This window comes from Rattus norvegicus, chromosome 7, assembly GCF_021556685.1.
Source record: "Rattus norvegicus strain SHRSP/BbbUtx chromosome 7, alternate assembly SHRSP_T2T, whole genome shotgun sequence".
NCBI classification, from domain to species: Eukaryota; Metazoa; Chordata; class Mammalia; order Rodentia; family Muridae; genus Rattus; species Rattus norvegicus.
In genome coordinates this window covers 134,187,204-134,202,901 of record NC_141540.1, presented here as the reverse complement: position 1 = coordinate 134,202,901, position 15,698 = coordinate 134,187,204, and the positions used below count along the sequence as shown (strand labels likewise).

The 15,698-nt window shown below is 43.7% G+C and overlaps 1 protein-coding gene across 23 annotated transcripts in view; it reads right to left on the bottom strand.

The window, feature by feature from the left end:
- Positions 1-15,698, bottom strand: part of Pphln1 (periphilin 1) — a 91,650-nt gene that overhangs the window by 22,842 nt on the left and 53,110 nt on the right. For 12 of the 23 annotated variants that reach the window (XR_015624332.1, XM_087558537.1, XM_087558531.1 and 9 more), the window contains 3 exon segments: positions 10,884-10,963; positions 6,399-6,518; positions 3,080-3,220 (listed from right to left, as the gene is read on the bottom strand). Coding sequence is in view for 21 of the 23 variants with exons in the window: in XM_087558537.1 (XP_087414663.1) it covers positions 3,080-3,220; positions 6,399-6,518; positions 10,884-10,963 (341 nt within the window). In the remaining 2 variants the exon portion in view is untranslated. 23 annotated transcript variants of the gene reach the window in all.

Below are 15,698 nucleotides of genomic sequence, written 5' to 3'. Positions count from 1 at the left end.
CATCATGGCTTCTAAATGCCATATTTCTGTCTGTTGTTACCTTAAATGCAGAATATTTTTGTTATATTCAAAAGGTTTCTACCATTCTCTTATAAAAAATTAAAATTTGATTACTGTGCGCATGTGCATGGGATATTTGGGCATACGTGTCTTACACCTGTGTGGAGGACAAGGTGCAGCTCTTTGGAGCTGGTTCTTTCTTTCACTTTTACATGGGTTCCAGAATGGAATTCAGGCTGTCAGGTGTGTATTACCTTACTCCACAGAGGAGCTAGCCCTCCCTTTATCTTACGACAAGAACTGCGCACGACACGATACACACCGTGGCTTTGAAGATGAAGACCCTGAGGAAGGCTCTGCCCTCTTCCTAAGACTAGTTTTACAGCACTGAAAGCTAGGAAGCTCTAACGACGACTTCCGTGGAACAGCTTCTGTAACCTTACCACTGCCATCTCACCCTCATGCAGCTATACGAGCAACATATACCTAGTTACACTCTGTCTTTGAAGAAAGAAGAGGCTTTGTGAATGTAACATTGGATGGCAGGGCACCAAGAAGACAGAGGATCTGACATATAGATTATACCAAGCACCATTTTATCAAAGCATAACAGCCTTTGAGTCAGTCAAGGGATTGATGCCAACACTCAAATGAGTATGACCTTGAGGATTAGGTCTCTTTGGAATTAGTAAAATGTCAGGCGAAATCATAGAACTGGTGCTATAAGCTCAGAAGACAGGAAAGGCTATCACCTCAACCAAAAATTTAACATGAAAGATGATTCAATCTTGATTAAGGCTAATTAACAAAATTCTGTCGAGATGAAAAGGCAACAATACATCCAAAGAATATGTCCCCACACTGAGGCAATCCCACAACAGTCTACCCCATATCTCCACATTGAGGTCATGAATCCCACAACAGTCTACCTATGTGCCTGCCTCTAAACTCAAGAACTGCGGTAGTGTGCCATGAGATTTTCAAGTAGAATTTTATTTAAACTATAATATTGCCTCAGTTAAATGACTGTGAGTTTTAAAACCTAAGGGCAGCTGAAGAGATGGTTCAGCAGTTAAGAGCACTTGCTGCCATTCCAGAGGATCCAGGCTCAATTCCAGCACCCACATGGTGGCTCACAACAGTCTAGAATTCCAGTTCTGGGGATCTGACGTCCTCTTTTAGCCTCTGATGGCAGCAGGCATGCATATGGTATACAGACATGCATGAAGGCACACACTCATACACATAATTACTATTATTCATTTAAAATTTTAAACAATCCATTTACATGAAAAAGGATGTAAAGAGAAATTACCAAAACCTAATGTAGTTACTACCTTTATAGACCTTCATGACTTCCTGTCCATTGATATTTAATCCTTAAGTTGGAAAAACACTATTTTGAAAATTATTTGCTCTACTAAAAACATTTTTAGGCACAGATTAATTATCATGTGCTCGCTTCCTGAATTTGGGGGTTCTGGCCTCACTTGTAGCCCCTGTGTGAAAGCCGAGGCCTCTAACTGCAGAGCGGCCTGGGATCTATGTCGTGCTGCCATGCTTACACTTTCAAGGCGGCCTCATGATCTACTCCAGACTTAACAAATTATTTTCCTCCTGTCTCCGTTCCTCATAAACAGTTTGGACTGCAAGTACCTGTCACCTTGCTCAACTATTTTATCATTCTCTCCATAACCATTGTAATATCCTAGTAACACCAAAATGCACTAATTCCATTTTCTTTCTTTATCCCCTTACCCGCTCCTCCTTCCCCCTTAATTGCCCCTTCACCTTCTGACGGGCTCTGGCTGGCCTGGAGCTCACAGAGATCCTCCTGCCTCTGTGTGCTGCACCCCCATGGCAGACTCACTTCCTGAGGTCACTAGTCCTCCTGCAAGGCCCAGCAGCTTTAGCAGGACCTATTACTCCATGAGCTTGAACAGCAGCTATGAACAGTCTGTCTGCTCCCACATGTGTAGGGGTCCACAGAGAACTAGAAAAATGGACCTCATTCTGAATAATTTTCATTGCACCATCAAGTTATGATAATTTTCTCACAAAGAAATCAACTATGAATAACAGTACAAAGAAACAGTGAAAATATTCATAAAGATATTTTGTGTTTCTTCTAGTTAGTTATATTCTTAAGAGAACTTGTCTATAACTCGGGGGCTGGACAGGTGGTTTAGACTACTGGCTGCTCTTCCAGAGAACCCGATTTCAGTTCCCAGTACCCACATAGCAGCTTGTAATTGCAGCTCCAGTTCCCAGGGAACCACACCTTCTTCCACCCTCTGAGGGCAGCACGCACACATGTAGTGCACAGGCACTCATATACGAAGCATAAATCTTAAAGAGTACAGCAAGGGAAGCGAAGGGAAGAACGGCAACTCATGCGTCCACTCAAATAGCATCCTGAACAGCACTGTTAAGGGTGAACCTAAGCAGGGCAGGCAGGAACGTAAGACAACCTCAGTGTAAGTGACCCAGGAACCACTCACAGGTCACAGTTAGGGCCATGGCTCTCCACCATCCACTCAGCAGATACTCGCATGAGCCTGAGACACTGCTGTAGGTGGTAGAGATACAGCACTAAGCGGAACAAAGTCCTGCCCTTGTGAAGTCTCTATTACAGTAAAGAGAGACGAGAAGGCAAACACAGCAAGTGAATTTAAAGGAGAAAGAATATTGACATAGTGGCTTGAACCACCAACCCCACATTGGAGAAACTGACACAGCAGTGAGTTTGGAAATGGCTTCAGGTCCACATTAGCCAAGGCTACATATAAGACCCCATCGGGAAACACAAAGGAACTACATGACCCGGAGATGGAGACTGGTGCACCGTAGGCCTTCCTGACGAGCTAGTGTAGACCACTTCATGGTTCTGAACGAAGTAGAACCCTGTCTCAGAAAGTAAGGGACCCATGGAACACCTGAGGTCCTTTGGCCTCTACACACATTCAGTGGAACTCTGGAGTTTCAAGTGGAAAAGACAAGCCATTATATCTACTCAGTGCAAACACTCGCATGTGTGAGTAACAGAAATCAGCAGCTGTGCCCATCGGAGGACACTCACCTGCTCGATCTCTTTGGTTTTTGATGCGATGGCTTTAGAGCGGCTGCTGAGCTGGCTGTCTTCATACATTTCTGTGCCGTCCGTTGTGTTTGACTCGGGTTCCTCTGTCTGGTCAATAAATAAGGGTGCCGCGGATCCCGCCTTGAAAACAGAGGAAGTCTACAGTTATTTTCTCGAAGGACAAGGACATAGAGAGCATTTAAGGTGGTGTATATAGTCACTCAGAAGACTATGTTAAAAGGAAGTGCTATTTAATCAACTTTAGGAAAAGGAAATGTAAACTATCCTGACACATACCGAGCTTCTGAGAAAGGCAGAGGACACGACTGCTACTTTGTTATCAGACAGGAACTCAGAGAATGACATAAAGAGCTGGTTCTATCAAAAAAAGTCATAGGTGCCAAATGCTTTGCCAGATTAAATAAAAGAAAAACCCAAATTAGTAAAATTAAAAATGAAAATGAAAGCATAACAGACACCTATGAAATTCAGAAAACCTAAAAATATTAGGTTTTAAAGCCCGATTACATTAGTAGCTAGAGAGAAGGCTCAGCAGTTAAGAACACCAAGTACTCCTGAGGTTCAAGGTTAGTTCTGACCATCCACATGGCAGTGACTTCTGGGCCCAGGCACATACATTCAGACAAAAGTCAAACACATAAAATAACCAAATAATCACTTGAAAAGGATCCATTACCAACAACAAACCTGGGGCAGCAATCAAGCCCCCCAACCAATAGAGGCCCCCAACCAGATATACTCACCTCTAAATGCCATCAGAATGGCAATACTACTTAACTTATCCATGATTGGAAAAAAGGCTTCCAAACTTATAAAGCCAGTTACTAAATCCAGACACACACACACACACACACACACACACACACACACACACCACAGAAGGATCTCCCTGATGAGCACAGATGAAAAATTCTCAACTAAACTTGAGATTATTATCCAGAATACTATTCATCATGACCAAGCTGACTTTATTCAAGAGATGTGGGGATGGTTCAAATATGTATTATTAATAAACACTGTCCATCAAGTATACACAACAGAGCACATATATGACCATCTCCACAAATCCATTTTTTCTTGATAAAAGTCACAGGGCCTTTACAGAGGAACCATCTCTCATAACAGAAGAAAGAGAGCCCGTGTAAACAAACCTAGTCAGTCAGCATGGTGTTAAATGAGGAGACTCAAAGCTTTCCGTGAAGATCAGTAACAATGCCAGGGTGCTCGCCTACACCTAGTACTATCCCATGTAGAGCTTGAAATCTCAGCGAGGGCAGGAAGTCATGCAAAGGAAACCTGAAGACAATATAATTCTGTACATGAAACCCTAAGACTGTCCTAGGTTGCATTCTAATGCTGTGATAAACTCCATTACCATTTCTTTGTGGGGGAACAAAAAGGGTGTATTTAACTTAAACATCCTGCCCACAGTCCAGCACTGAAGGGATCCAAGGCAGAGAGTCAGGCAGAGCCATGGCGGAATGCTCCTCACTGGCTTGCTCAGTGTGCTTTCTCACACCCCAGGACCACCTGCTTTGGGGTTACAGTGCCACCCAGGAAGGAAGGCCCTCCCACATCAAATAATCAATAAGATGTCCTACAGGTCTCCTATGTCTCTGTGCCTGTTCATCTGTATGAGCACTATGACCATGAAATTCCAAGGAGGCCAGAGAAAGACATCAGCTGGAGTTATTGATAGTTGTGAGTGACCATGTGGGTGCTGAAAACCCAAACTAACAGGATATAAGAGTATCTGAAACCTTGAAACTGTCTAGACCATTGTTGCTAAACGTTCATAATTCTGTGACCCTTTAATACAGTTCCTCATGTTGTAGCGACCCCCAACCATAAAATTATTTCGTTGCTACTACATAACTGTAATTTCACTACTCTTATGAATCAGAACTGTTTCATAGCAATGAATTCTTTTTCTCAGTCCCAGGTCTCCTGGGCACAAGAGAACAATGAATGCACCATCCTATACTCAAAAGACATGAGTTTGGGAACATAACGAATGTATCACAAGTAACAGGAGATTCTGTAAAAACAAAAAGACAGTAAAGAAAAAGAATGGGGCCGGCAAATGGATGGAGCAGGTGAAAGTGCTCGATCACTCCACAAGCCTGATGCTCGAGTCTGATCCTGGTGGAAGGAGAGTCTCACTGCAAAACTGTGTCCTCTGACCCCCACGTATGCTTAGCGGGGCACACACCTCCCTTCCCCCCCACCACCACCACACACGCACACAATTCTAAAGGAGAAAAACAAAGAAAAGGTAGATGGATTAGTGGGTTAAGGTATTTGTGTAAAGGTATTTGCAGCTCAAGTCTGGTGACCCGATTTCATTATTCTTAATTAGTAAAATAATGATCAACATTAAGCAAATGATCCAATATTTCATGTCTATGCTTCAAGTATTACTAAGTGCTAAGAACAACTTGATATACTTTATATATTTATTTAAGAATATTCAAAAATTCCTTTAATCATACCTGATATAACAAGAGAACTTTGACCTGTTTAAGAGACCATTACTATCCAAGTGGCAAACCAGTATTTCCCACATAAAACAACAGACAGGAGGGAGACAGCTCAAAGGTTCATACACAAGCCTGTCTGGGATGCCTTTATCATGCGTGAAGACATGGTTAGGACAGGACTGCTTGCTATTCACTTGAACAATCTCGCCTATCATAAAGCCTTCCATGCAGTTGGACATGTAATCGACAGGCTCTAGGCTCATCCCCAGAGTGCCAAAGAGGTGGGAGGAACAAAGCCAAAAAAAGTTTGTTTCGTTGTGGTTTTTTTGTTTTGTTTTGTTTTTTCCCCTTTGAAATGGGGTCTCTCTGTGCATCCTTGGCTGACCTAGAATTCACTCTGTAGACTTCAAACTCAGACATTTATCTGCCTTTAGTTCCGAAGTGCAGGAATTAAAGGTACATGCCACCACCACTAGGCAAGCAAAGCAAAATTAGAAAAAAAAAAAGTCATTCATCAAAAGTACCCCAAGGTATCCTTTCCACACTCCTCCATTGTGTGGTAAATTCAATAATCCACAAAGATATTTCCCCAAGCACATGCTGGGGTACTTTCTGCTTTTTTATTTTAAAGATAGGAACCCATGCACACACACCAGGCTGTGCTCAAAGATGCTCTCGATGATGACCCTGACACCCCTCTGTCTGTACCTCCTCAACTCTGGGATTACGGGTGTGTGGTAATAGGACTTCCACCCATCTAGTTTAAAAAACCAGACAAAACATTCAGGTGTGAAACATAAGGTGAAATTAAACCATACCTCAAACTCAGAAATTTCACCCAGGTTGTTTTCATCGGATCTCTCTAGTGTGTCGGTAGCCCACTTGCTCTCAGCCTCAGCGAGTTCCTTCTCAGTGAGCCTGCTGGGCTTGTCTAACGCCTAAGAGAAGTGGGAAGACATTGTTAGCATCTCACAGGGTTCTAACACCAGGACACACCAGGCACTGAGAGCAAACATAACCTTTTCACTCCTTCAGGAACAACCAACAGAGAGAGCGCCAGGCCCTTTAACTCATTTATATTCTTAGCACCAAGAAGGGTGAGCAGGGAGTACAGTGAAGCTCAGTGCAGCACAGCCACACAGGGAGACATTGTCTCAAAATAACAGTAACAACAACACAAACACAAAACCCAACCCAGAGTTCCTTTAGGAAACATGGGCTGCACACACATCACTCAGTTTCATTTACATAGAACATCCAGACCCCATCTAAAGGGCCAGTTTAAAAAACATGACAAATTTAAGATTTGTATTCAGGACAAATCCAACATTGCAACTATCTTTATTTTATTCAAATGGTTGACATTTATTTACTAAGGTAAGTCTTTTTTTTTTTTTTTCTTTTTTCTTTTTTCTTTTTTTTCGGAGCTGTGGACCGAACCCAGGGCCTTAAGCGCTCTACCACTGAGCTGAATCCCCAAACCCGGTAAGTCTTATTTTTATTTTATTTTTTTTTAAAAGATTTATTTATTTATTTTATGCATGAGTACACTGTAGCTGTCTTCAGATACACCAGAAGAGGGCATCAGATCTCATTACAGATGGCTGTGAGCCACCATGTGGTTGCTGGGATTTGAAAAACTCAGGACCTCTGGAAGAGCAGTCAGTGCTCTTAACCACTGAGCCATCTCTCCAGCCCCAAAAGAGAGACCAGCACAGAGGAAAGAGGGCAGGTTTTGGTTTTTTTTTGTTTTGTTTTGTTTTGTTTTGTTTTTGGTTCTTTTTTTCGGAGCTGGGGACCGAACCCAGGGCCTTGCACTTGCTAGGCAAGCGCTCTACCACTGAGCTAAATCCCCAACCCCAAGTCTTATTTTTAATCTGAGATTTTTATTGGCATGTATGTCTATGTTCCACATGTGAGCCTCTCCACCCCCACACCCCTCTTCACACACACAAACACAAAACCAGGCAGGAACAGCGTACTGAATCCCTGGAATTAGAATTACTGGGAGGACTATGAGCCACCACGTAGGTAGGAGGAGTCAAACCTGGGTCCTCTGGAAGAGCAGCCAGTGCTCCTAACTGCTGAGCCATCTCTCTATTCCTAATTTAATGCATAAGAAAGGCCCAAATATGCTATCTTTATAATTTGTGATAAATTATATGAAGCATACTCCTTGCCCAAGAGGTTAAAGACTTGAGCTTCATAGTTTTGTGTAACTAACCATACTCTCTTTCTTTCTCTGTCAAACACAGTCCAGTCAGAGTGTGGCTTTGGAGGGACCGGCAAACTGCAGCCTGCAGTGTTGCTCAATCACTGCTTGGAGAGACTTCCTTTACAGAGCAGTTGTGAGAATGAAGATGAAGGAGTTAAAAACAATCTACAATGTCTGGCACTTTCTCCTTTCTGTATTCACTGACAAACTTTGTATACTGAGGCACTTTTGAAGAAGATGAGAGAGCTCGTGGAGGAAATGTAAAAGCATAGGGAAGTATCTTTCTGGCCCACTCAATTCCAGTGAGGAAGGGAAGCAGCAGGGTTCAGATTGGAAATCCTTTCCTTAGGACAGGGAGGATCCACAAGCCGGGTGATCCCCTCAAAGAGCTGGCTGCTCCTTATGTTCACAGTGGACTGCTTGCTGGCTTCATCCTAATTTCTAGAGCAATGTTTACCAACCATGAGTCTTCACCCCTAACCCGATCCTGTCTCTTCTCTTAGTCCCTAGCCACCAATACCGCCTCCTCCAGTCGACAGCCTATGTTCAATCTTGATTTTCAGCTTTGAAGAAAATAGCATCACTTAATAAATACGCCTCTGGTGGGTCTTCCTTCCAGGAAGGATTGACTGGGTTGGGGAAGGCTTTGCTCATGGGGCCTTCCAACAGGTAGCCAGACATGAAAAGGCATTTCTTGAACAGGTCCAAGGAAAAGGCAGTTCTATGACAGCCATCCTCCCAGGATATCTGAGCCCAGTTTCTCTGGTCTGCACCGAGCCCAATGTTGGGGATTGAGCAGCTCACAACCTTAGCCTGCGCCATGTGCTCCCACCCAGACTACCCAGAACTATCCTGAAAGCCAGCGGCCACGGCTCACTCACCCTCCCTCCCATGTGCACTGTACTGGTTCTACTCAGTACTCCCAAAAAGCCCCGCTTAACTAATGTATGGCCCCAGGGAAAACAACAGAAACAGACACCTTAGTAGCCCCGGGGCATTGCTTCAAAGGAAAGACTTCTACATACAAACCAAACAACACTGACAGAACCCTCACAGACAGGACCTGGGCTAGGCCTTATCACTTCACGTAAGAAAATGGCAGCAGAATGACGGTGACTTGTCTAAACCAAATACTGACAGAAGGGGCACACAAGGTTCAGACACGCCTGACTAAGCTCAGCAAAGTACAGGCTGATCATGGGTAATTAGCATGATCGTGTGTGTGTGTGTGTGTGTGTGTGTGTGTGTGTGTACATACGCACACGGGGGTGGGGCAGCATTGTGAAGTATTTTGTTCCAAATATACTTGACTATTTTGACTCAATTATTGAGAGAAACTGTAGGTTTCCGCGAGTCTAGGAATGGCACCAAAAAGCTGTCTGTCATTTTATAATAAGAGATTTCCATAAGCAAACTAAGAAAACGCAGTAAGAGGCCTTTTTTTCTAGGACATCGTGTCTGCCTAGGAAAGCTTATTATAGGACAAATGCTTGGTCTAGAGAGGCGGCCATCATGGTCTTCAGAGATCCCACTTAGGAAAACTGGTCTGTAGAATTTGGTTCCTAGGACCTACTTATGTTGTTGGCTCACAATCCAGGGTCTCCGAAGCTGATGATCTCTGCACTAGTACACACACACACACATATACATAATTTAAAAATAACAACTGTTTTTGAAAAAGCAAAAACAAAAGAAGACAGCCAACAGAGTTAGCACACTGCGAGCTACTTTATCAGTTGCGGGCCGATGCCTTGGGTATGTAATGCTGGATGTAATGGCTCCCTGCACATAGAACATGTTAGCTTTATCCTCCCTAGATCTCTACTGTCTGCTCATCCTCCTGTCTCAGCCTTCAGGTACTGGGACTAGAGGTATATAATATATAGGTATAAGGTACCTACACACCTCAGAAGTTTAAAATAGTATTAAAACAATGTATTAATAGAAATATAAAAAAAGTTTTAAAGAAAATAAAGGCATATTCAAAAAAACAACTAATTTTAAAGGGAGGTTTATGTTTTCAATGAGTTATAGAGAAACAAAGCTAATGACTGCTGAATTCTTATAAAAGGTAAGGCGAAATCTACCACAGTCCCTTTTCTATCTGCTCAGTCACTGGGTGTATGTACTTGAAAGGCTGTCACTCTGAAAAGATACTCTGAAAGCCATAGTGTGTTTGCAACAAGAAGCCCTTGGCCGAGAAGGTAATCTAACAGTTCAGGAAGCTGACGGAACATTAGCATGACCAGCCTGGGCTACTATTTAGTAAGTTCCAGTTTCAAAAGCACACATAAATACAGACTTTTCTAAGAGCTGGCTTTGTAGGGCTGGGGGTGTCCTCAGAGGTAAAAACATTTGTCAATATTGGCCAGGGCAAGGACCTCCCATCCACCCACCAGAAAACAATCTGACAGTCCAGAAGCCTGAGATTTCTGAGGGCCCCAGTGGTAAAACTTGTCACAGAAAGATCACCTTTTCCCCTCCAGATGAGAAACTGCTGCCCCCTGGAGACCAACATCAGATTGCCTGGTGATGACTACTTTTGCTAAAAAGTCAAAAACATTAAAAGAAAACAAAAAGTCTAAATGTTTTGAGCGAGACCCGGTGAGGGGCAGAGTAAGTAGGTAAAGAGCATAGGCTCCACCTTCCCAACACCTCAGGTTCTTAAGGGGACGCTAGCACTTTGAGGAAATTCCTCAGCGTGTGAGTCTTGACTTTCCTATAGAACTGAGATTTAAACCTACTTATAGAACTTTTTTGTGTTAGCAAAAGAGGAAGTGCTGACTATTAGAGTTGAGCAGTTTTAAATAAACTTCTGCCTGTAGTCTCAGCTCCAAACCCTATGAGCACACACTCCATAGAAATATCTATTCCCATTTGTTCTGGTGAAGGTGAGCAAAGGCTACACAGAAGACTTACAGGAGAAGATGAGTGAGATACATGGTCATTTGTTTTTCAAGTTGGGATAACTTAGAATGCAAGGTTTCCAAGGGTCCGTGTAGCATCACCGTGTCCACAGCAGCACACGAGGGCTGGCAGCTCCTTATCTTTACATGCCTTTCTACCTGACTTTTGGAAAATAACAAACCTTGGATGAAGAAACTGCTGACGAACTTGAGGGTGAAGTGTCTCTTGAAGTTTTCAAAGACTGGATGGATCTCTCTTTACCTATGTAACAATGCCAAGAAAGAATACAGGAAAAGAAACAAAGTAAGAGGGGGTTTTTACTTCACATGCTCCTAACTCTGTAGCTGAATTAACAGGGAAAGCTAGATATGTACTTGACTGAAATTCCTTACCATATTATTGTATTAACAGCGAAATCTACCTCTCTTGGTAACATCACAATACATTAATGCAGAATGAAATGACATCATAGACAATGTCAGCTGATGACCACAGAAATGCTGAGAAAGGCAGAGGACATTAGTGTGTCTCCTCAAATGTCCTTGACTCAGCTAAAACTCTCTCTGGAGAGGGGCTTCTAACAGCCTGTGCAGTATTAACACCTCTTCCCAAGGTCGGAAGACAGGAAGCCTCTACACCAGCGGCTGAAGCTGGGGACCATTCATTCTGTTCTTCCCCTCCGTCTTTGGCAGTGTGCAAGCCACGAGGTTTCCTGTTGCTGATAATCTTTAACATATCATAATATAAATACATGGGATGTTATTACAGTCAGTATGTAGATATCACAGGGCATTCAGTTAAGGGGCAGTTAAGACTGCTTTACACAGGAAATTTAGCAGATACTCCTAAAATATTCACACCATTTAAAGGAATTTAGAAATCCATTAATTCGGAACACTGATCCCGAGCCTGGAATGAATGATGTTAGCAAATGTTTTTGTTTATGAGGTAAAATCACCATCATGGAACCATTTTTAATAAGATCATAAGCCAGAAAATATATTAACAATATCAACACCAAAAACTTATTCTAGTTTTTAGTTAGCTAATTTAGTTAAGCTAATTTGTTTAACTTTCCGCTTACATTCACTCCTGTAATCTTAAATGCTGAGACCCGAGAAGACTATTGAGACAAAGTTGTTTTAAGAAGGCCACACAAATGCTGCTGAAGTCTGGAGAGGGGAAGAAAGCCAGGGAAGCAGGCAGGAGCGAAGGCAGACAGTTGACCGAGACGCCTGCAGGGCGCAGCAAAGCCAGCTTCAACTTCCCTGCTACAGCTAAGCAAGCTCCAGAGACCAGGGTGGTTTTGAAAACATCAGGTCTTCCCCAGGGCCTGAAGGCCACTCCACACAGCGGCTCCCAGCCGCAGGGCACTCCTGTTCTTCTGGGCCTGGCCCTGGGCAGTGTTGAAGATAACTCTGATTGTGTTCGCTTAGAGAGGAGCATTGAGTCCAAACAACCGCAGCCCAGAGTGACGAGTGTCTTCTGTGGGAATGCCCACCTCAGCCTCAGCCTCATCCGGCTTTACTAGTGCTGAGTCCGAGTGAGAAACCCTGCTCTAGTATTCTAGTTCTGAAGTTCCAACAGGTTCTGAATCTAGATTCTTGTGGTACCACAATCCTGGTACTATAAGTTTCAGACCAGTCACGGCTGAATAGTTAGACCTAAAAATAAATTACTAAAAACAACAAAAAAGACTGATACAACCATGACATCCTCCAATAGTCAAGAGTATAATTTAGTCATTCCTTACTGTATGCCCAACTCATGTGGCAAATTATATGCTACACTGTAAATTCCATCCTACTGCCAAAAATGCATCTCCAACCGCAGTTCTCACCCCTCTGGGGTCACAGATCAGATATTTACATTACAACTCATAACAGTAGCCAAATTACAGCCATGAAATTACAACAAACCAAGTTCATGGTTGGGGTAATGACGACATGAGGAAATGCATCAAAGGGTCAGCATTAGGAAGGTTGAGAACCCCGTCCTAGAGGAATGAGTACCTATGTTTTCAGTAGCTTTGGTCTACCTAGCTGTTAGACGCATCAGTCGGCATTGGAGGTTAGGTAGAAAACGAACATTTCCTACAGTAGGGTACAGGGTCTTCTCTACCTATTCTGCTAATCAGCACAGACCGGGCTAAATAAAGGTATGATTATGTTAGGTAGCTGGTTGTATGAGCGGGCTTGAAGGCCAGTCATTGGGAAATGACCGCGCCCCCTAATATGGCACACTGTAAAAACTAAAACTGGAAAGCTCTGATTATGGGTCAAGGAATGGTTCCATACCTGGCCCTAGTGGTGATGGCATTCTGACTATCCAGAAGGCCTGAAAATTGCTGTGGCGCTTCAGGAGACACATGGTCTCGGTCCACTTCCTTAGGAGTAATACAAATGGCCTAGTCAGTCGTATGCAGGAAAACACCGTGCTGAGCACACTATCTGTCCTAGAGACGGTACGGATACCAGACAGGCCCTTCACAGTGTGGAAATGGCCACTGGCCGTCCTCACCCTGACAGTGTGCTCCTTACAGCTTTGTCACCAGCTCCACTGTCGTCTAATTAATATACACAGGCTATCTTCTGCATCTTCAAGGTCACAAGGATAAGGAACGGAGGGAAGCCCAGGGGAAATCATGGCGCCAGTTACATATTCAACATTAGCATAGCATGCATCAGCTAGAACACGGGGAAACAAACAAAAGCCAGCAGCACACACAGGCAGAGAAAGACGGCAACCACTGTCCATGTCAGACTCTGCCTTACAAACAGGACATCACTACTGTAGCTAGGCCAGGTCTGATCAAGAGTAGCCCAAGAACCGTTCCTAACTCAGACGCCTAATTGCTAAGAGAAGCAGACATCAACCAATCTCGGTGTGCAGAAGCAAAGGGTTGCTCAGGGCAACTCTCACACACTCATTTACACCTGTTACATAAATGAGTGGACAAGCAGAAAGCAAGAGACAAAGACACAGACAACAGCAAAAACTGCAGAGAGAGCAGAGTCTCTAGTCCCCAGTCAATGTCTCGTTCTGCAGGTTCTATCCACCGCTGACAGCCATTCCTGACCAGCAATGGCTGGCCCAGACAACCAACTACCTGGTGTATTGCTAGCCAACCTTGCTGACAGTGGACTTGAGAACAGTAAGATACTTTCCCCGTTTCATTAACTTCTCAAGTCAAACTCCCCACCCTTCAAAATCCCAGATGAGAACCTACTTCCAAACTCACCTCTTCCTCGAGTGGCTTCATTCTGCCGTTTGTAGGAAGCACCGACACGCGAGGATTCTAGGGAAAGGTGGCAGGGAGGGATTAACACCAGCAGCTCGGTGCCCGGGGAGCAAGGGAAGACCCCAGAAGTCTGAGCAAGCAGAAAAGGGGCTTCTGAGCACTTGCTGGTGATACTCAACCCCTCCTAGCCCGCTTCGAGCTGAGCTGCCTGAGCAGCCTTAACTGATGAGGAACCAAGGCAGAGCAGCAAAGAACCCAAAGTTCTGCAAACTGCACTGGCTGCTCAGAGACCTGACAGTTCCTAAACTGCACTGGGTCCTCAGAGACCAGACACCTGACAGTTCCTAAAACCATCTTTTTAACAAAGAAATGTATCTAGATTAATAAAGAGAACTTTGTATGAGCCCCTTAGTCTGCCTTAAAAGTGTCTAGAACTATTTTCTCACGAGAAAGAGACAGAAGACAGCCCAGCCAGACACTCACAAGCTGTCACATTTGGAGAGCTACTCAGAGCCTACCTGAGACTTCTCCATGTGTCCAACCATTCAAACACCCACAGCTTAACATCGCACCACCAGAATCCAGTAACCTGCATTCAAAAATTCTACAAATTTCAATTCTCAGGCTCATGATGTGATATTCCCACGTGTACAAACACAACTTATTGTGTGTCTTTTCCCCTGCTAACCCGTCTCCTGTCGATTTGTTTCACAATTATAAACTATGAGCAAATATAGAAAGAAAAGGTGAATTCCCCCATGGAGTTCAGCCAAGTGGAAAAAGGAGGGGAAGAGAAAGAGACCAGCGAAGGACAGCTTCAGAGGACACAGAGACAGCAAGTGGATAAGTACCAACATTTGTTCACCCAATAACCATAAGGCTCACATTTAAAGATGTGGTGCTGGGTCACATCAGGTGGTGGGGGAGGCAGTCATTCAGTTACTGGAAGCTAAGTCACCATTAGAAATATAACACAGTTAATAGAAAAGTTGTCTGACTTGTTCTTAACAGAATTACCAATACTCTAATAGTAATTACCAATACTCTAATAGTAAGATATCGAAAACTTACTGATTTTCCTCTACAAAGTCTCTCATAGATTCTGAGACAAAGTTATTGCTAACCATCATGGCTGAACCCTTTAATATGTTATATTTAGAATCTCAAAACATTTTGTTAGGTTCCTATAGGGACAAAAAGACCAAAAATAAAGCACCCAAAATAGAAGGCAGAATCCCTCCCTCTCTAAATATCAGACCCTTGCTGCTTGGTGCCAGACCCATTAACTGCTATGAGATTTCCTAATAACGCCTGAGCTTCACCCAAATGACCCTTATCAAACCAGAAAGGTACTAGAGGCCCATCCATAATGACAACAGGATGCCACACTTGCCGACTTCTCTACCACGTAAGCCCTAGCTGTCCCCAAGGGCAGGACAGGGAGCTTTTCCTGACCACTACCAAGACCCTATCTAGGCATGGTTCTTCCTTAGCGCAGCACCTGTTAGCAGCTCTGGCCTGATAAAATGCCTGGACCCTTAACAGCTCAGCAAAATCCTTTGGTAGCCTAGCCAGGGAACACATCCCATGCGTCTCATGAGGTCTCTTGATTGGGTGTTGGTGGTGGCAGGAGGAAGTGGCCCTCGAGCAATTGAGTAACTCTAGCTGGTGCATCTCTCCAGTAAGAAGACCCCAAGGCCTCTGGACTGTACCTACCCACAATCCTTACTAAATTAGGGTGTAAATTAACAAGGT